The 15,595-nt window shown below is 47.8% G+C and overlaps 1 protein-coding gene across 2 annotated transcripts; it reads right to left on the reverse strand.

Moving 5' to 3' along the window:
- Positions 1 to 798: 798 nt before the first annotated feature.
- On the reverse strand, positions 799 to 14,623 carry MINAR1 (membrane integral NOTCH2 associated receptor 1). 2 transcript variants are annotated; one of them, XR_005196970.1, is made up of 4 exons: positions 12,268 to 14,623; positions 6,218 to 6,472; positions 5,785 to 5,850; positions 799 to 1,298 (listed from the first exon to the last, which is right to left on the reverse strand). XR_005196970.1 is itself a non-coding variant. In XM_017509208.2 (3 exons), the coding sequence occupies exons 1-3, from the start codon at positions 14,563 to 14,565 to the stop codon at positions 1,101 to 1,103; spliced, it is 2,751 nt and encodes a 916-aa protein (XP_017364697.1). In that variant the 5' UTR covers positions 14,566 to 14,623; the 3' UTR covers positions 799 to 1,100. The 2 variants fall into 2 exon arrangements, 1 of the variants encoding a protein (XP_017364697.1); XM_017509208.2 differs by lacking the exon at positions 5,785 to 5,850.
- Between the last annotated feature and the right edge of the window lie 972 nt (positions 14,624 to 15,595).

Genomic DNA, 15,595 nt, shown 5'->3' on the forward strand with positions numbered 1-15,595 from the left:
GTATTCAAAACTCTGGAGTAGGTGTTGTGGTAACTGAGAAAACCCCAGTGCCTTTATTATTATTATTATATTATTGAACAAGCTTTCAAAATCATTTTAAAGCCACTGAAAATGGCTGACATTAGTGGTGCATGAAAACCGTGGTTTACAGATAGAATGTCAAAGTTTAGCCATTGTCTCTACTCTTCAAGGCACAAGGAGAAGTTCCAAACTCTTCAACTCATGTATGAGAGGCAGAGCCTCTGGTATACCAGGAGATAGAAAATTAAGGAATACAGCCATACACCAAAAGCAAGAACAGGAGATCTTTGGAGTGGCCATGATTTTCAAAGACTGACCTTACATCATTAACAAGCAGCTCCCCTACACTTTGGACTAAGGACGGGAAGGTCTCCTGGCCTGAATACCTTGGCCATCATGCAGTCTGAACACTTCATTCCATGCCTGAGTTGGTAGTCCAGCTCCTTGTTACCCCAGGCACAAGGAAGAAGGTCCAGAATGTTTCCATGAAGATCTGCAGTGATGCAGACATTCTGTTGTGTTGATGGCAAAAGGGCAAGAGTGAAAGTCAGTAGCCCTTGATAAAAGTCGACAGACGGAATACCCTTTAGGGACACGCACCCTGTTACTTCACCAGCAATGGTCTAAGAGCATTACGGAAAACAGAACTCACCCTCTTTTCTTCTTATGTTGCTATTTCCCTTAGTTTCTTCTAAAGAGGCATGTATTAAATATCTTCTGCATAACTTATTACCCACCATTAAACATCATCAAAATGGAAAGAACCCAATTAATCTCTTTTTTTTTTTTTTGGCCTGGGATAGTCAATTTGTATTTACTGGTAGTCCATTACATTCTTTTGGTAGGAAAAGATATTGCACTTCTAAAAATGCATCGAGTGTAATTGAGTCAAAGCTAATAGGTACGTAGATTTCTCACTAGAATGTGTATTTTCTAAAAACCACCTTCATTCAACATTTGCAAAAAAGCTTCCATGATTTCATCTCTATCTCAACAGACTGTTGCCTCACTGCTGCGAGCTTCTAAAACACAGACAAGACATTGGTAGTCGTACGCCGCACGCAGGTTGCATTCTCAGCTCATGATTTCATTGTGCAGATGGGCACGACAATCACGAGGATGACCGTGCATGCCGCCGCAGCGATCAGAGCAGCTATCTTGCAGACCTTGGCTCGTCTGAATTCGGCTTCTTTACGTTTTAGTAATGAATCGTAGCCTGGAGTATAAATGTCTTCCATCCAGTACTCTAAGTTGTTTGGGTTTAAAGATTCTTGTGTCTAAAAGCGAAGAGAAGACGTTAGAAATACGGTGAATATCTGAAATCAGGTCAAAGACGTCCTGACAGGCATCACTCCTGAAGCACTTACGTTGTCTGTAGCTGGGAGTTAAACTGTGGTACAGCACTGCCCCACCAGCCCCGGGGCCAGAGGCAGGCTACCACGGGCTCATCCCACATATCAGATTGCAGGGACCCCTCCCTCATGCTGGTTTTGACACAGAGAAACATAAGGGTCTTTATCTGCAAGCAAGCAAAATGGGGCTGAGACGAGCAAGACTCTGAACTTCAAGGGCATGCAACCAAGAACAGGCTGGCCCCGCTGCCAGGGAAACGAGGAAAGTCACTGAAAAATGCTTTCTTCCAGCAGGCTCGAAGAACAGATCTGCTTGAAACAAGGCCATGATAGCACTCTGAGTCAGTTCTTCTTTCTCAGATAAAGCTTCTACTGAAAAAATCAAAGGCACCTCTAAGATGAGCAGTTCAAACAAAACACAAAATATTTCAACCTCAACCATCTGTCTGAGCAGGTCATGATGCTGGTCAAAGTCAAGGTCTGCTGACCCCATGGCAGACCGTTCCCACCCCAGACCTGCGTTGGCAGTGGTTCCAGACTTGGGGCAGCTTCCCTAACTGACATTTGTCTCCTGATCTCTCCAAGATTAATCAACTGTCATCAGGAGAAATACCGTATTTCACCTGTACTGCCCATGAATCCACGTGGACAGTTATAATCTATTTCCGTGAAGAAAGGCAGTGTTCTTATTTTAAGGCAAGCATTTAATAATATGAGGGTCTCATAAAATCAGCAACACATTGCGATTCCAAGTGAGGTCATTTAAATCTTTGAAATGCAAACAAAATATCCATTTTGAAGATTTTCTTAGATTGTTTAATGCTCATAAACACAGGCACATTAAAAATTATTCATACACATATACAAACAAAGGCTCAGAAAACCCTTCAAAGTTTTAAAAAACTTGGTTGTACCATTTATTGGTAGAACAGTGATGATTCTAATGCATGCTAGTAATTTTCTGCTTGACCTTCTAGATTCATTCTCTGTTTTTTTTTAAATCTTGCCCTGTGCCACTAAAAATATAATCTACATGGATACATCATGGGGGCTCCCCTGCCTTCAAGCACCACTAGGGGTTCAGCCAATGAAGACAAAGAGAAAGGGAGGTTGAGGTATTCATTCCCCCAGCTCCCTCCCAGTGGGGCTGTCGTTTGGCAGGGGCCCGGCTCCTATTAGACACCCACTGTCAGACCTATGGGTCTCAGTGGGTTTCAGAAACAGCCCCTTTCCCTTGGCCCTTCAGATTCAAGGGTGGCAATAGCTTTCTGCTGGTGCTGGTCTCTGGGTGCTTCACCAGCTATTGTAAAGAGTCCCCTCCTCAGTTATCCCTTGGAGTATGCCACGTGCCTGCTGCCAGGACACTAACGACTCAGACCCTGCACCCCTCAGGCTTCAGTATCTGCCTGTTACTCACAATCGTCCGGCACAGGCGTACGCGTACCACGACCTGCGGGCCGTATCTGACCTGCCACCTGTCTTGGCACAGCCCTTGAACTAAAAGTGATTTTTTTTTCATTTTTAAATGGTTGAAAAGAAATCAAAAGAATAAGATTTTATGACATGTGAACATTATATGAAATGCAAATCTCAGTGTCCAAAGATCAAGGTTTATGGGAACAGAACCATGCCCATTTGTTTCCAAACTGTCTATACCTGCTTCCACACTACAGTGGCAGAGCTGAGCAGTTATGAGAGATTTCAAGGCCCGCAAAGCCTGAGGGATTTACTGTCTGGTCCTTTAGCGAGAAAGGTCACCAGCCCCTGTTCTAGGACGTGCTATGCGACACTGCACAATGGAAAGAGAAGGGGATCTAGGCACCACAGAAAATCTTCCGGTCCCTTCCCTCACCGAGGCTTCATGTTTAGACTGCTGTTGAATTTTTCAAGTTCTATGGAAGGGTGGAAGGTGGTCTTGGACACTCAGGGCACCCAAAATAGAAACCAGGACACTCTGAATGTGGGAAAAGTCCTTATGGTGCAGGGTTCTCTGTCCAACCCTTCAGCCTTTGCAAGAAACTCCTGCTACAGCGTCCTGTGCTAGGGCCCGGGGAGCCTCTGCCCTGAGCTTCCCCAAGCAGGTCCACTGCTGCCCGGCCTTGACTGCTAGACCGCCTCCTCCTCCTGCTGGAGCCGCCAAAGCTCTGCCTGCCACAGGCCGTTGGGACCAATCTGCTGTCCTTGGCATGAAAACCCTTCAGCAGTTTCATAGGCACTCGAGAAAGGAGAGATGGACCCAAGATGGGCATGTTTTGCTGGAGGACTGGTCTGCAGAAGGGGGCAATGTGCCTCTAAAGCCTGGGTGCTGGTGGAGGCTGAGACCTGCCCTGGCACCCGGAAGTCAGGCTCAGCACTCTCTGGGTCAAACAACCTGCTCTTCTCCGCCATCCCAGGGCCGGCCCAGAAGGCAAACGGTGTGTTAAGTGACACATCAGATTTCGTGCTTTCTTCCCTCTGGCTCAGACAGAAGGAAATTGGCTTCCTTTTCATAGCTATCTACATTTTATTATGGGCTGGGATTCAGTGTGTGAAATAAACCATTTTTAATTAGTTTTTTCGATAACTGTAAGCTGTGATGGCACCAAGTAGAAGAGAGGTAGTACTGAGGTTTCAAGGGGCGCGGGGAGTGTATGCAGTTGCTAATTAGTCCTGGTCAATGTTGGAAAGAAGAACAAGCCTACACCTTTGCCTACGCCCTCAAGCAGACACCACTGAAGGCGGATGTATCTCGGCAAAACGGGACTCTGAAAAGATCGTCCAGAAGCCAACCCTGCCCTAAGACTGTGCCCGAGTCTCTGCAAAGAGATGAAAACAAAAAAGGCGGTCCCTGCTGCCTTCACCAAGCTGTCAAGGTTGGCTTGGTTTCGCTGTAAACACCCTCACTTGGCGATTGAACTCTACTTCCTCATATTTTATGCAACAGGATTCTCTCTCCTTTGCATTTTTAAGTAATGTCACCTAAAGCTCTGTAACCCAAGTGTCTATTTTTAATTTTTATAATTTTATCTTTATGCTCATAAAAATATTGGTACACTAAAAGTTCACATCTCTATAGGGGCAAAATCTTCCAGCTCCGTCCCTGCAAACTTTGCAGAGATGTTTCCCAGTCTGTGACTCACTGAATTAATGACTCTTTCAAGGTCATCCAGTGATACTGGTGAGATATTGATTATTCCGTCAGTTGAGCCATTCACACCTCCAGGTCCTTTCTGACCCACCAGCTGCCCTTGGTATTCTAATTCCCACAGGTGGAGGGGAAACACCCACGGCAGAGCTGCACGGGACCCACCTGAGGGAGAATCAAATCCCTGTCCAGCCTCTTTGCCAGCAGGAAGTCGACAGAAGAGGGATTGATCTGAAGGGTCACGGGGTATGCAATGCAAGTGGGTATGTCACATGCATGAGGTGAAAGGGGTGAGGAGGGGCTCAGGGCTGCTCCTGATGCCCCCACAAACCTCACTGTCAGGGTCTGGCCAGAGTGGCCCCTCCCCATAATTGCTGTCATTTAGGGCCCAAGATAAACAAATGTCATTGCAATTATTTTTTTTGTAACATAAAACTCCACTAAACTCTTAATAGAAAAACGAAATAGCAAGGAAGTTGCAGAAGAGAAAGAGCATGAGACTCATTGCCAGACGGTCCAGTATGAATTTCGACTTGTCTGACTTGGGGCAAATTATCGACCTTCTGGGGCCTCAGTTTCCTCATTTGTAAACTGAAGATGGTCATAGCAATTCCTCCCTCACAGGCCACTGTGCCTGCAACTGAGAGACTGCTTTTAAAAAGCGCTATGCAAAGTTGATCGATTTCATCATCATCGACCAGCCCCCATGGGCCTTCTTTTTCAGTGCCTACCTGATGCCAGGTACCTCAAATATATGATTTTCAATTTTACAATGATGCACAGCTCGATATTATTAGGTCCATTTAACAGGTGGAGGGACTGAGCCTCAATCAGATGCAGTGAATGCCTGAGGTCACACAGCGAAGGAGCCCTGGATGAAAACGCAGTGCTGCCAGAATGTAGGCTTCTCCCTCCACCTCACTGCACCTCCCACGGCTCTCTGTTTTAGAGCAAGGCCATTTCAGGGAAGCCTTGCCATACCGATCTCCGCAGGCAGCTCTCACCAACTGTGCTTCAAGTGCATGGGCATTCTGGGGCCTGCATGGAACTGGCACCCCAGTGCTATGGCCTCGCTGCCCACAAAACTAAGGGCACAGCAGGGAACGGGGTACTTCCTTTGCTCCCGCGGTGAGCTGGAGACACAGATCGACACAGCGTGAATGGAACCAGGCAGAGCTGCCCACCAAAATAAAAGTGTGGCCCAAACCCAGCCCTGCCTGTGGGTGAACAAGAAACATGCCCTCCAGCCACAACTGCATTCCCAGAGCATCTGGGGATGGCTCTTACCTGGGGCGGCTCCGTATGGAAACATAATCCATAGCTGGGCTCCCACAAATATGTTTATCCCACGTGCTACATATGGAAGGAGAAATCAGCTTGTATTTCATTAAACAGTTTGGCTCAGGTCTTATGAGCAAATATTAGAATCTGTACTTGGTACAGAGTCGTAAATGCATCGTTAGCAAATCAGATGGCCGATTAAAAAAAGACATAAATCAAGCATTCCTACTGCTAAATGTTTACCGTAAGCAAAACAACAATCCCCTTGTTAAAAGTCTCTTCTGCTCTATGATTTATTAAAGTTCTGAATTCTATGCTGGGGGCCCAGGGAGTTGAAGGGTGTGGGGTGGGCTGGGTAATCTAAGCCTTCCATGTCCATTCCTGCGTTTGCCAGGGCACAGGTGGGCTTCCCCCCACCCAGGGACAGCGAGAGGCTCACCTGCAGGTCCAGGGCTGTCAGCTTGCCCTTGTCGCCCACATTCCGTGCATACTCCTCAATGGTCCAGGAAGGTTGGCCTCGCTTCACCTCGGCCAGCTCGGTCAGCCGCATGTCAGTGTACAGGGGGTTGCTCTTCATGTGGGCTTTGAGGGATGCAGGGTAGGGGTGAGGGCTGAACACCTGCTCCACCAGGAAGCCGTCTTTGGGCTGCTTGGGAAGTCGGTGCTGTGGGGGAATGTCGTACTGCCTGTCTGCCTGCAGAGGGGCACAAAGAAGTCCAGACACGTGGCACGGATGCCCTTGGATTTCACAGTGCAACTGAGCAATCAGCAGCTTTCAGTCACAGGCCCTGCAGAAATCCAGCTAGCAAAGTGCAGTTACCTCCAAGCAAATAGAAAGTATGAAAGCATACCCACATTGGGGGAAACTCTAGGAAAAGCTTATGATCATAATGTCACTAATATAAATTAACATGTCTGTGCCAGGAAGAGGTTATTTAACGTAATCTTTACGACATCACTACCATTATGAATCCCCATCGTACAGGTAGGAAAACGGAGCCCCGACTCAGTAACCTGCCCCAGAGCGTGCAGCTAGCAAAGGATGGAGCTAGGATTTAAACTGATCCTCTGGCTTCAGAGAGTCTTTGTTTACTGATATTAATGCCTCCTCTTTCTTTTACCATTTTGCAGGGGGTATGGATGAGTAAAAGATCCGGGTCCTTTCCTCAAGGAACTTGCTGAAGACCTTGATGCTACACTGCCTCTTTGGAAGGAAGAAGCCGATGCAGAAAGCATGTGTTGGGAGCCACTAGTGATTTTCCTAGGCAGCAGATGGACCCGTGTCAGAGGGGATGTGGCCTCAGGATAAGAGGGCGGTCTGGGCAGGAGTGCGGGCGCAGGAAGGTGGCTAAACAGGTGGCGATAATTTATACTCTCTGTCCTTGAAATGCAAGCCGAGAGTTTCTGCTCTCAGTACACCTGTTGTAAGACTGGGTGAGTGCTCCTTTCTGTGACTCTTAGGACTGTGTCCACACCTTTCAGCCAGCACTTGTGCCTTTGAATTGTAATTGCTTGTTTGCCCCTCTGGCTCCTCTGCTGAAGTATGAGTTCCTTGAAGGCAAGGGATTGTTTTGTTCGCCTTTTGATCCCCCTCTCCAGCAAAATAATACCATCAAGTAGAAGACACTCTGTGAATAGTCATCGAAGGGTCAGAGGCCAATGATAGGAAGCCATGTCTAAGTAACAGAGAGTAAATAAGTTGTGTATCTCAGTAATGGCAAGAGAAAAAGGAAAAGAGAATATTATCAGTCAATGTGTGTGTCCAGGAAGAAGAGAAGGAGAATGTTTAAGTGTGATGAGATGAGAGTTGATGTGCAAGAATGTGGTGGGCACATGGGGCGTGTGTGCGTGAGTGTGGCTCGTATGCTCGCATAGGGACTAGAAGCACACGTGTGTGTGTGTGTGTGTGTGGCTCATATGCTCGCGTAGGGACTAGAAGCACACGTGGGGTGTGTGTGTGTGTGTGTGTGTGGCTCATATGCTCGCGTAGGGACTAGAAGCACACGTGGTGTGTGTGTGTGTGTGTGTGGCTCATATGCTCACGTAGGGACTAGAAGCACACGTGGTGTGTGTGTGTGTGTGTATNGTGTGTGTGTGTGTGTGTGTGTGGCTCATATGCTCACGTAGGGACTAGAAGCACACGTGGTGTGTGTGTGTGAGTGTGTGGCTCATATGCTCGTGTAGGGACTAGAAGCACACGTTGTGTGTGTGTGTGTGTGTGTGGCTCATATGCTCGCATAGGGACTAGAAGCACACGTGGTGTGTGTGTGTGTGTGTGTGTGTGTGTGTGTGGCTCATATGCTCAAGTAGGGACTAGAAGCACACGTGGTGTGTGTGTGTGAGTGTGTGGCTCATATGCTCGCATAGGGACTAGAAGCACACGTGGTGTGTGTGTGTGTGTGTGTGGCTCATATGCTCGCATAGGGACTAGAAGCACACGTGGTGTGTGTGTGTGTGAGTGTGTGGCTCATATGCTCGCATAGGGACTAGAAGCACACGTGGTGTGTGTGTGTGAGTGTGTGGCTCATATGCTCGCGTAGGGACTAGAAGCACACGTGGTGTGTGTGTGTGAGTGTGTGGCTCATATGCTCGCGTAGGGACTAGAAGCACACGTGGTGTGTGTGTGTGTGTGTGTGGCTCATATGCTCGTGTAGGGACTAGAAGCACACATGGGGTGTGTGTGTGTGAGTGTGTGTGTGGCTCATATGCTCACGTAGGGACTAGAAGCACACGTGGTGTGTGTATATGTGTGAGTGTGTGGCTCATATGCTCACATAGGGACTAGAAGCACACGTGGTGTGTGTACATGTGTGAGTGTGTGGCTCATATGCTTGCATAGGGACTAGAAGCACACGTGGTGTGTGTGTATGTGTGAGTGTGTGGCTCATATGCTCACATGAATACTAGAAGCACACGTGGTGTGTGTATGTGTGAGTGTGTGGCTCATATGCTTGCGTAGGGACTAGAAGCACATGTGGCACATGTGTGTATGTGTATGTGGATCATATACTTGCATAGGATCTGGAAGCACACATGGTGTATGTGCGAGTGTGCATGTGGATCATACACTTGCATGGGGGCTAAAGCACACATGGTATATGTGTGTGAGTGTGTGGATCATACGCTTACATAAGGACTGGAAGCATGTCCCCACCTACCAGCAAATCCAACCCATTGGCTCTTACCCAAATAGAGCATAACATTTGGCTATTCCCGACCATCTAGAGCACTGACAGTGACACAGAGAACACAGGATAAATCCACACAAGGAAATGAGTTTTCCTCTTATTTTCTAAGTCATCAAAGCCAAGTATCTTCTAAGAGACGTCACTGGTTTTGTCTATTCTGCTCATCACCACCACCCAACACTCAGAACGCTCCTATTGCGTGCAAGGTCTGCACCAAGCTGGGTGAAGGGCAAAGGCAGTAATGATGACTATGACGGCAGCCACGGCAGGCACAACTGCAATTAACCAAGGGCTGACTGTGTGTCCACCGCGCTACTCAGCGCTAAACATGCATTGTCTTCATTGCATCTTCTCATTAAAATTCTGAGGTTGTAACTATGATTATCACTAGCATGGATGTGGAAACTCAGGTCACAGAGGTTAAGAGACTAACCCAATGTCACACAGCTGGTAAATGGTAGAGCCAGGATTTGAAACTGTTTCCACTTCTAAGACAGAAAGTTTCATAGCTGCCCATGCCTGTTCCTATCACTGAGTTTGTGTTCTCACTGGGCAGTCAATATATATACGCAATATGTGTTTTCAATAGAAGCTTGCATCACAAAGTCTGAATGAACAGGACTAAAGGCTGCAGATCAAAGAACAGCAATAAGCCCTAGGAAAGCTTACAGAGACTTATGACGTAAGGGGCCTCGAGGGGAAGGAACACAGGACTTAGATCAGTACAGGGGAGGTGGACCAGGCAGTCTTGATGGAGGATTCAGGAGAAGAAAATTTGACAGTGGAATAGGGCCTGGCCGTCCTCGGTGCTCAATGAATGTTTACTGAATGGGTGACCAGATGCATGAGCCTGGCTATTTTGAGGAAAGACAGGAAGACTCATCGAGGTAGAGCAGAGTCCAGTGAGTCAAGTTATACCACAGCCTTCTAGTTGAGGAAAAGTACATGAAATTCACAGGGTCATGAAGGCCTGGCTAAGACGTTTGCAACTCTTTACTGAGGCAAAGAAGAGTCAGAGAAGAGTGGGGAACTGGGCCCTGAACAACCACGGAGTGGCATTTCTGGAAAGTGAAAGCCACAGCAGTCTGTGAGATGAGGCGGGAGGTGGAGACTGCGGAGAACGTGCTCAAGCATCCCAGGTAGCGGAAAAGCCTTGACTCAGGGTAGAGGTGTGAACGGAAAAGAAGGCAGAGTTGCAAGAGACAGGATGAAAGGTACATTCGCAGGGCCTGGCAGCTACGCTGGGCAAAGCGGGCCGAAGAGGGGGACCAGAGGGGCTTCTTCAATTCGGAGGATTGCTAAGATGCTGACCCCCATCCTCACCCTCCCAGAATGGAAACAGTGAGAGGGAACGCCGATTTTAAAGGAACAGAAAAGCCTGCTTTGGGAATTGTCGATTTTGACATGTAGGCAAGACATTTAGGGGAAGCTGGCCTTCAGCAGTTTCACATGTGCGACCGAAGCTTCAAAGGCAGGCGGGGTCTGGTCACTGCCATGGGAATCACCACCCCAAAGCTGGTGAGAGCCACAAGCCAGGAAGCAGAAATGAGGTTGCAGAAGGGCACAAAATAAAGGGGGCACACGCCCAGCATCAGCAACTTTGATTCAGGCACGTCGAGTGGATCTGATTCAAGCTGTGACTGCTCATTCCTGCTGGCTTTGTGAAGCTTCCTCGTTGGATAGATGTGGGGCATGGCTAACGCAGCGTAACCTGGTATTTCTACAGAAGCACCTAACCATCTGAGTTCTCTGAATGGCCACTTTTCAATGACATCTGAAACCCAAAGCACCAGAAACCTGGCAAGACGCTGGCAGCTGAGACAGTGACAATAGAATGTGAGAAGAGGACTGGGTCTGGACGTCCTGTGCCCAGCTTCGTGGCACACACCAGACTCCGGAGCTCCCCAACGCCACATGCCGTAGGCTGCTCCAGAAGGGCAGAGAGGTAACCAGCAGACACCCGAGGTTTCTTTAAAATCGGAAAATAAATTGGCTTCTTTTACCCCGCCTCCCGCACTTTGGACCCTGAAAACTTCCTTAGAACCCAGCTTTCCAAGCTTTTCCTTCTCAGCACCGTTTGAGGATCTCAGCCTCCTCCCTGGCTTTGAGCGTCTGTAGCCCACACCTTTGTCTCTCTCTCTGACAACACACTCCTCGGAGACCTCAGGAGCAGGGCCTCGTCTGTCCATTGACCTTTTAGAAGCAGGACCTGGAATGCACACAAGCAACACACTGAAGTTGTATCACCTTGGCCAGAAAGGGGTCACTGTAGCCCAGTTAGAATGAACAGGATCAGTCACAGGTCCCACAGAAACAAATCATCTCAACTGCAGGGGGTGAGAGAAAGAAAAGATTCGAGTGTACGTGTGCACCCTGATTCCAGGACTGACGAGGTGAAGCCTGCCATACACATGCAAAAGCACTGAGCTCACATGAAAGAGCCTCCAACAGACAGTGCACAGAAAAAAACTAAATGGGAAAGAAAGACACCAGATCAAGAGTTGCTGTCTTTCTGTGTTGGAACTATGAATGATTTTCTTATTTATCTTTTTTATTTTTTTGAGACGGAGCCTCGCTCTGTCACCCAGGCTGGAGTGCAATGGTGTGATCTCGGCTCACTGCAACCTCTGCCTCCCAGGTTCAAGCGATGCTCTAGCTCAGCCTCCCAAGTAGCTGGGACTACACGTGGCTACCACCACGCCAGGCTAATTTTTTATATTTTTAATAGAGATAGTGTTTCATCATAATAGCCAGGCTGGTGTCGAACCCCTGACCTCATGATCCTATTTATCTTCTTTCCTTCCTAATCATCAATTTATTTTATAATAAAAAAAAAAACCACCCCTCATACTTAAAAAGGAACATCCCATGTGCAATGAAGTCCACGAAAGGGATGTATCCACAATCACCCTTTTCAGTGTTTTCCCTCATTTACCTGGCCTGCATCCTGCTATTTCAGAAAGGACAGGAAGATATCCTTGGTGATGCTTGCCTGCTCTGACACATTTCCCATTCTATGAAATCTGTCCTCACACCACCTGTCCAATGTATCCCAACCCTGCACTCCGCTGTTGGCGACATCACAGCAGGTGCCCCTCCTAGCGGAGGGGCCACAACCTGGCGGCACACACAACCTGCCTGTGCTGTCCTCTCCATTCCAGTGTGAAAAGCCTGCCAAACTTGGAAGGAACACTGGCACACAGAGGCCTCTTGCCTGTTTAGTGCAGTGTTCAAGGCTTTGAAATACACCAGGGCTATGATGAAGCCGGTGCCCGATGATGTGAACTTAAATTTAAATTACCTCTTTAGATTTCCGATGCCAGTCTTTATTATCTCCTGGGCCCGGGTCTTTTATCTCCTCCTCATTGAGACCCATGCGGTTGGTGTAAGTGATGGTACGCCAGTCCCTGGGCGAGTTGGAGATGCTGGCAATTTTGGACTCCGTGGCACTGTTCTCCTCCGTTAGGGACCTAGAGGACGGCCTGGTGAAGAGGCTTTTTTTTAAGGCCTTGACCCGCAGGCTTTCGCTGTTGCTCCCGCTGGCATCGGAGCAGCACCAATCAGGGCTGGTCTCCAGTTTGGGTCCGTGGGAGCTACTGTGTGCACGGAACATTCTGGGAGAGGCACTGTCGTCAGACGGAGCCTCGCTCGTCAAGGAGTTCAGGTCTATCTGCACATTCACCTTCTCAGGCTGCTGCATTTTCTGGTCTAATTTATTTAGTTTGCCCAAGACCTGGGAGATCTCTTCACGGACGCCCGACAGGGATTCCAGCTTCCGTTCGATTTCACCAATCCTGAGCACCAGTTTGCACACACTGGTCTTCAGCTCTTCTTCCGAGTGGTGGGTGTTCTCAGGCCGGCTGCTCTTGTCGCTCTTGCTGTTGGGGACCCCACTGGCAATTTTGGTTAAGTTGTGCTCGGGGGAGCTGTCGCAGTCTGACTTATGGAGCTGAGACAAAGACCCTGTGCTGTTGTAGCAGGATGACTGTATCACTCCCGTGGAGCCACTGATGCTCATGTCGTCAAGAAATCGGAAAATGTCACTGATGTCGTCACTGACAACTTCCGAGTCGTCATCTGAGTGCTTCATGGCGTGCCTGTCACTGTACTTGGCCTGACCGGAGGTGCATAGGTCTTTGCACTTCTTGGGCTCCAGCACATGCTCGGTCTGGGTGCCCACGCTGCTGGTATCTGAGCTGAGCTGCCCACTGGTGCAGTTAATGCTCTTGTCTTTAAACTTTTTGACTGGTTCATGCTTCTCCAGGTCAACAGGGGAGGAGATCTCTTTAGATTTGAGCCCGTTTGGTTTTGCTGCATAAGCAATGGGGAGAATTGGCTGCTGATCATTTGGCACGAGGTAAGTCGGGTGCCTGTCTGGGGCTGGGAAATTGGGAGTCTGGCTACTGGCATTTGGATAGCGCAGCTTCTCCTCGGAGGGATTTCTATTGAAAAAGGACCGTTCAAAGTCAGGAACTTCCTCCGTGTTCAGGCTCCAGCTTTTGGCTGGCCATGGAGCCTGCTTGCTGGGCCTCCCTGGACAGCGCCTGGTTTCCTGGGTCCCCATCACGGGAGTGGGCCCGAAGTACGTAGAGGCTTGAAGGTCATCTAAGCTTTCATGCTTTGCTCGCCTCTTGTCAGGAACAGGGGAATACACCGGGTTCAGGTACTGGCTGTTATAGGGCATTTCAAAGCTGTGGTTAAAGAAGGGTGGCTTGTGGGGTTCCTTTCGACTCTGGGGTTCCCTGTGCTCATTCTCTGCTTTGCTGATGGGGCCAACCATACTAGGGGACACTGCCATCAAATTGTGAAAATCCTCTTTAAAGATATTCCTTTTCTGGACACAGGACTGGACCACAAATGGCTCCTCATTGGAAATGAAGGTCTCCTTGATGCCCTGGTTGATGGGCAGGGAGTCCTGGTCTGAAATGGACTCGTTTTCAATGTTCATGGGGAAGTAGGTCCTCTGCATCTCACAGGGCTGAGGGCTGGTCACAGAGTAAGGGGCCAGCGCCTGCAGCCTGTCCAGGGAAGCAGCACGGTGTTTCACCTCTTTGCTAACCCCCAACAGGAAGTTAGGCTCAGAGGCAGGGACAAACTGCAAGCAGTCCTTGCAGTCTATCTTCCGGCCCTTGGACGACTGCCTGGTGGGGTGGCCCCGACTGAAAGACCTCTCACTCAGCTCGCAGTTCAGGGGCTCACACTCGGCTGCATTGCAGACCTCTGTGTCCGACCTGCGTGAGTCAAAGGATGCCTCCTTCTTGCGCACCTTCTGGCGGCCCGTGGGCAGCTTCTCCTTGGCGGCCCCGCCATTCATTTGGATCAGGTTGAATATTGTCACTATATCTGCTGCCACCATAATTTTCTTTGATTGCTGGTTATTCACAGTGCATTTCATCTTGTCTTTGAAGAGCGTGGCTGGAAAATTGGGATCGAGACAGGCCGTGTAGAAGAGCACACTTCTCAGTTTGGCAAGCTGCGACAGATCGAACCGCGCACACAGAGATTTGCACAGGTCCTGATAAGAAACGGTATTTTGCTTGCTGTCCAGTTCCTCCAAGATCTTCGCCAAGAAGAGGGAAGTTTCCTGACTGGTCTCCATGATTTCTAACTTGAAAAGCTTGCTGAGTACACTGAAACTTCAGGTCAGGTCTATGGCGGCAATATTAAGAAAAAGAGGAAGAAAAGAGGATTATGAACACCAGTGGAGTTTGAAGCCAAGCTTCTTACAAACCATATAAAGAAATACAAAGGAAAACATTTTAATGATTAAAAATGCATGAAGGGCAGTGAAAATATTTGTAACGTTCAACTTAGTAAATCCCTTCCCAGGAATCTACCTTAATGATCGATGACGATCATTATACTTAAAGATGTTCACTATGATGGCACTTACAATAATGAAAAAGCAAAACATCTTCAATATCCAAATAGCAGAATACATAAACATGCTATGATATACCATGCATTTCTACAAACATTAAAATTACGTTAATATACATTCTTACAACGGAATACTACTCATCAGCAAAAAAGAACGAACTACCAGTACATACAAGGACACAGATGAATCTCAAATGCGTTGTGCGTGGGTGGAAGAAGCCAGTCAGTGGGAAGGCTACATACTCGACTGTGTGATTCCAGCTTAATGACATTCTGGAAGACAGATGAGTGGTTGGCAAGAGCTGGATATGAGGCGGGCAGTTGACTCAAAGGGGCACAGAGACGGTTTCCGAAATGACATAATTGTTCCACATTCTGGTTTTGGTGGTGGTTACATGACTGCATGCATTTGTCAAAACTCACAGGACTCTAAACTAGAAAGCGTAAGTTTTCCTTCACATAAATAATACCTCCACTTAGAAAATTAAATAATGAAGACTTTTCATAACAAAACTATGATATAATATTGAGTGAAAAATATGAAATAAATCTGTGTGAGATTATAGTGATATAAAATTATGCATTCTTGGGAACAAAAATGACAGAAAATGATGTGCATGAAGATGTCAGTAGTGTTTAAGTTTGGATTGCAAGTGTGGATGTTTTTATGAATTGTTAATCTCTCTTCCCTAATACTTTATTATTTAAGTTTTCAAATATACAGCAAAGTGAAAAGAATTTTACAGTGA

Source organism: Cebus imitator, unplaced genomic scaffold, assembly GCF_001604975.1.
Source record: "Cebus imitator isolate Cc_AM_T3 unplaced genomic scaffold, Cebus_imitator-1.0 Scaffold410, whole genome shotgun sequence".
NCBI lineage: Eukaryota > Metazoa > Chordata > Mammalia > Primates > Cebidae > Cebus > Cebus imitator.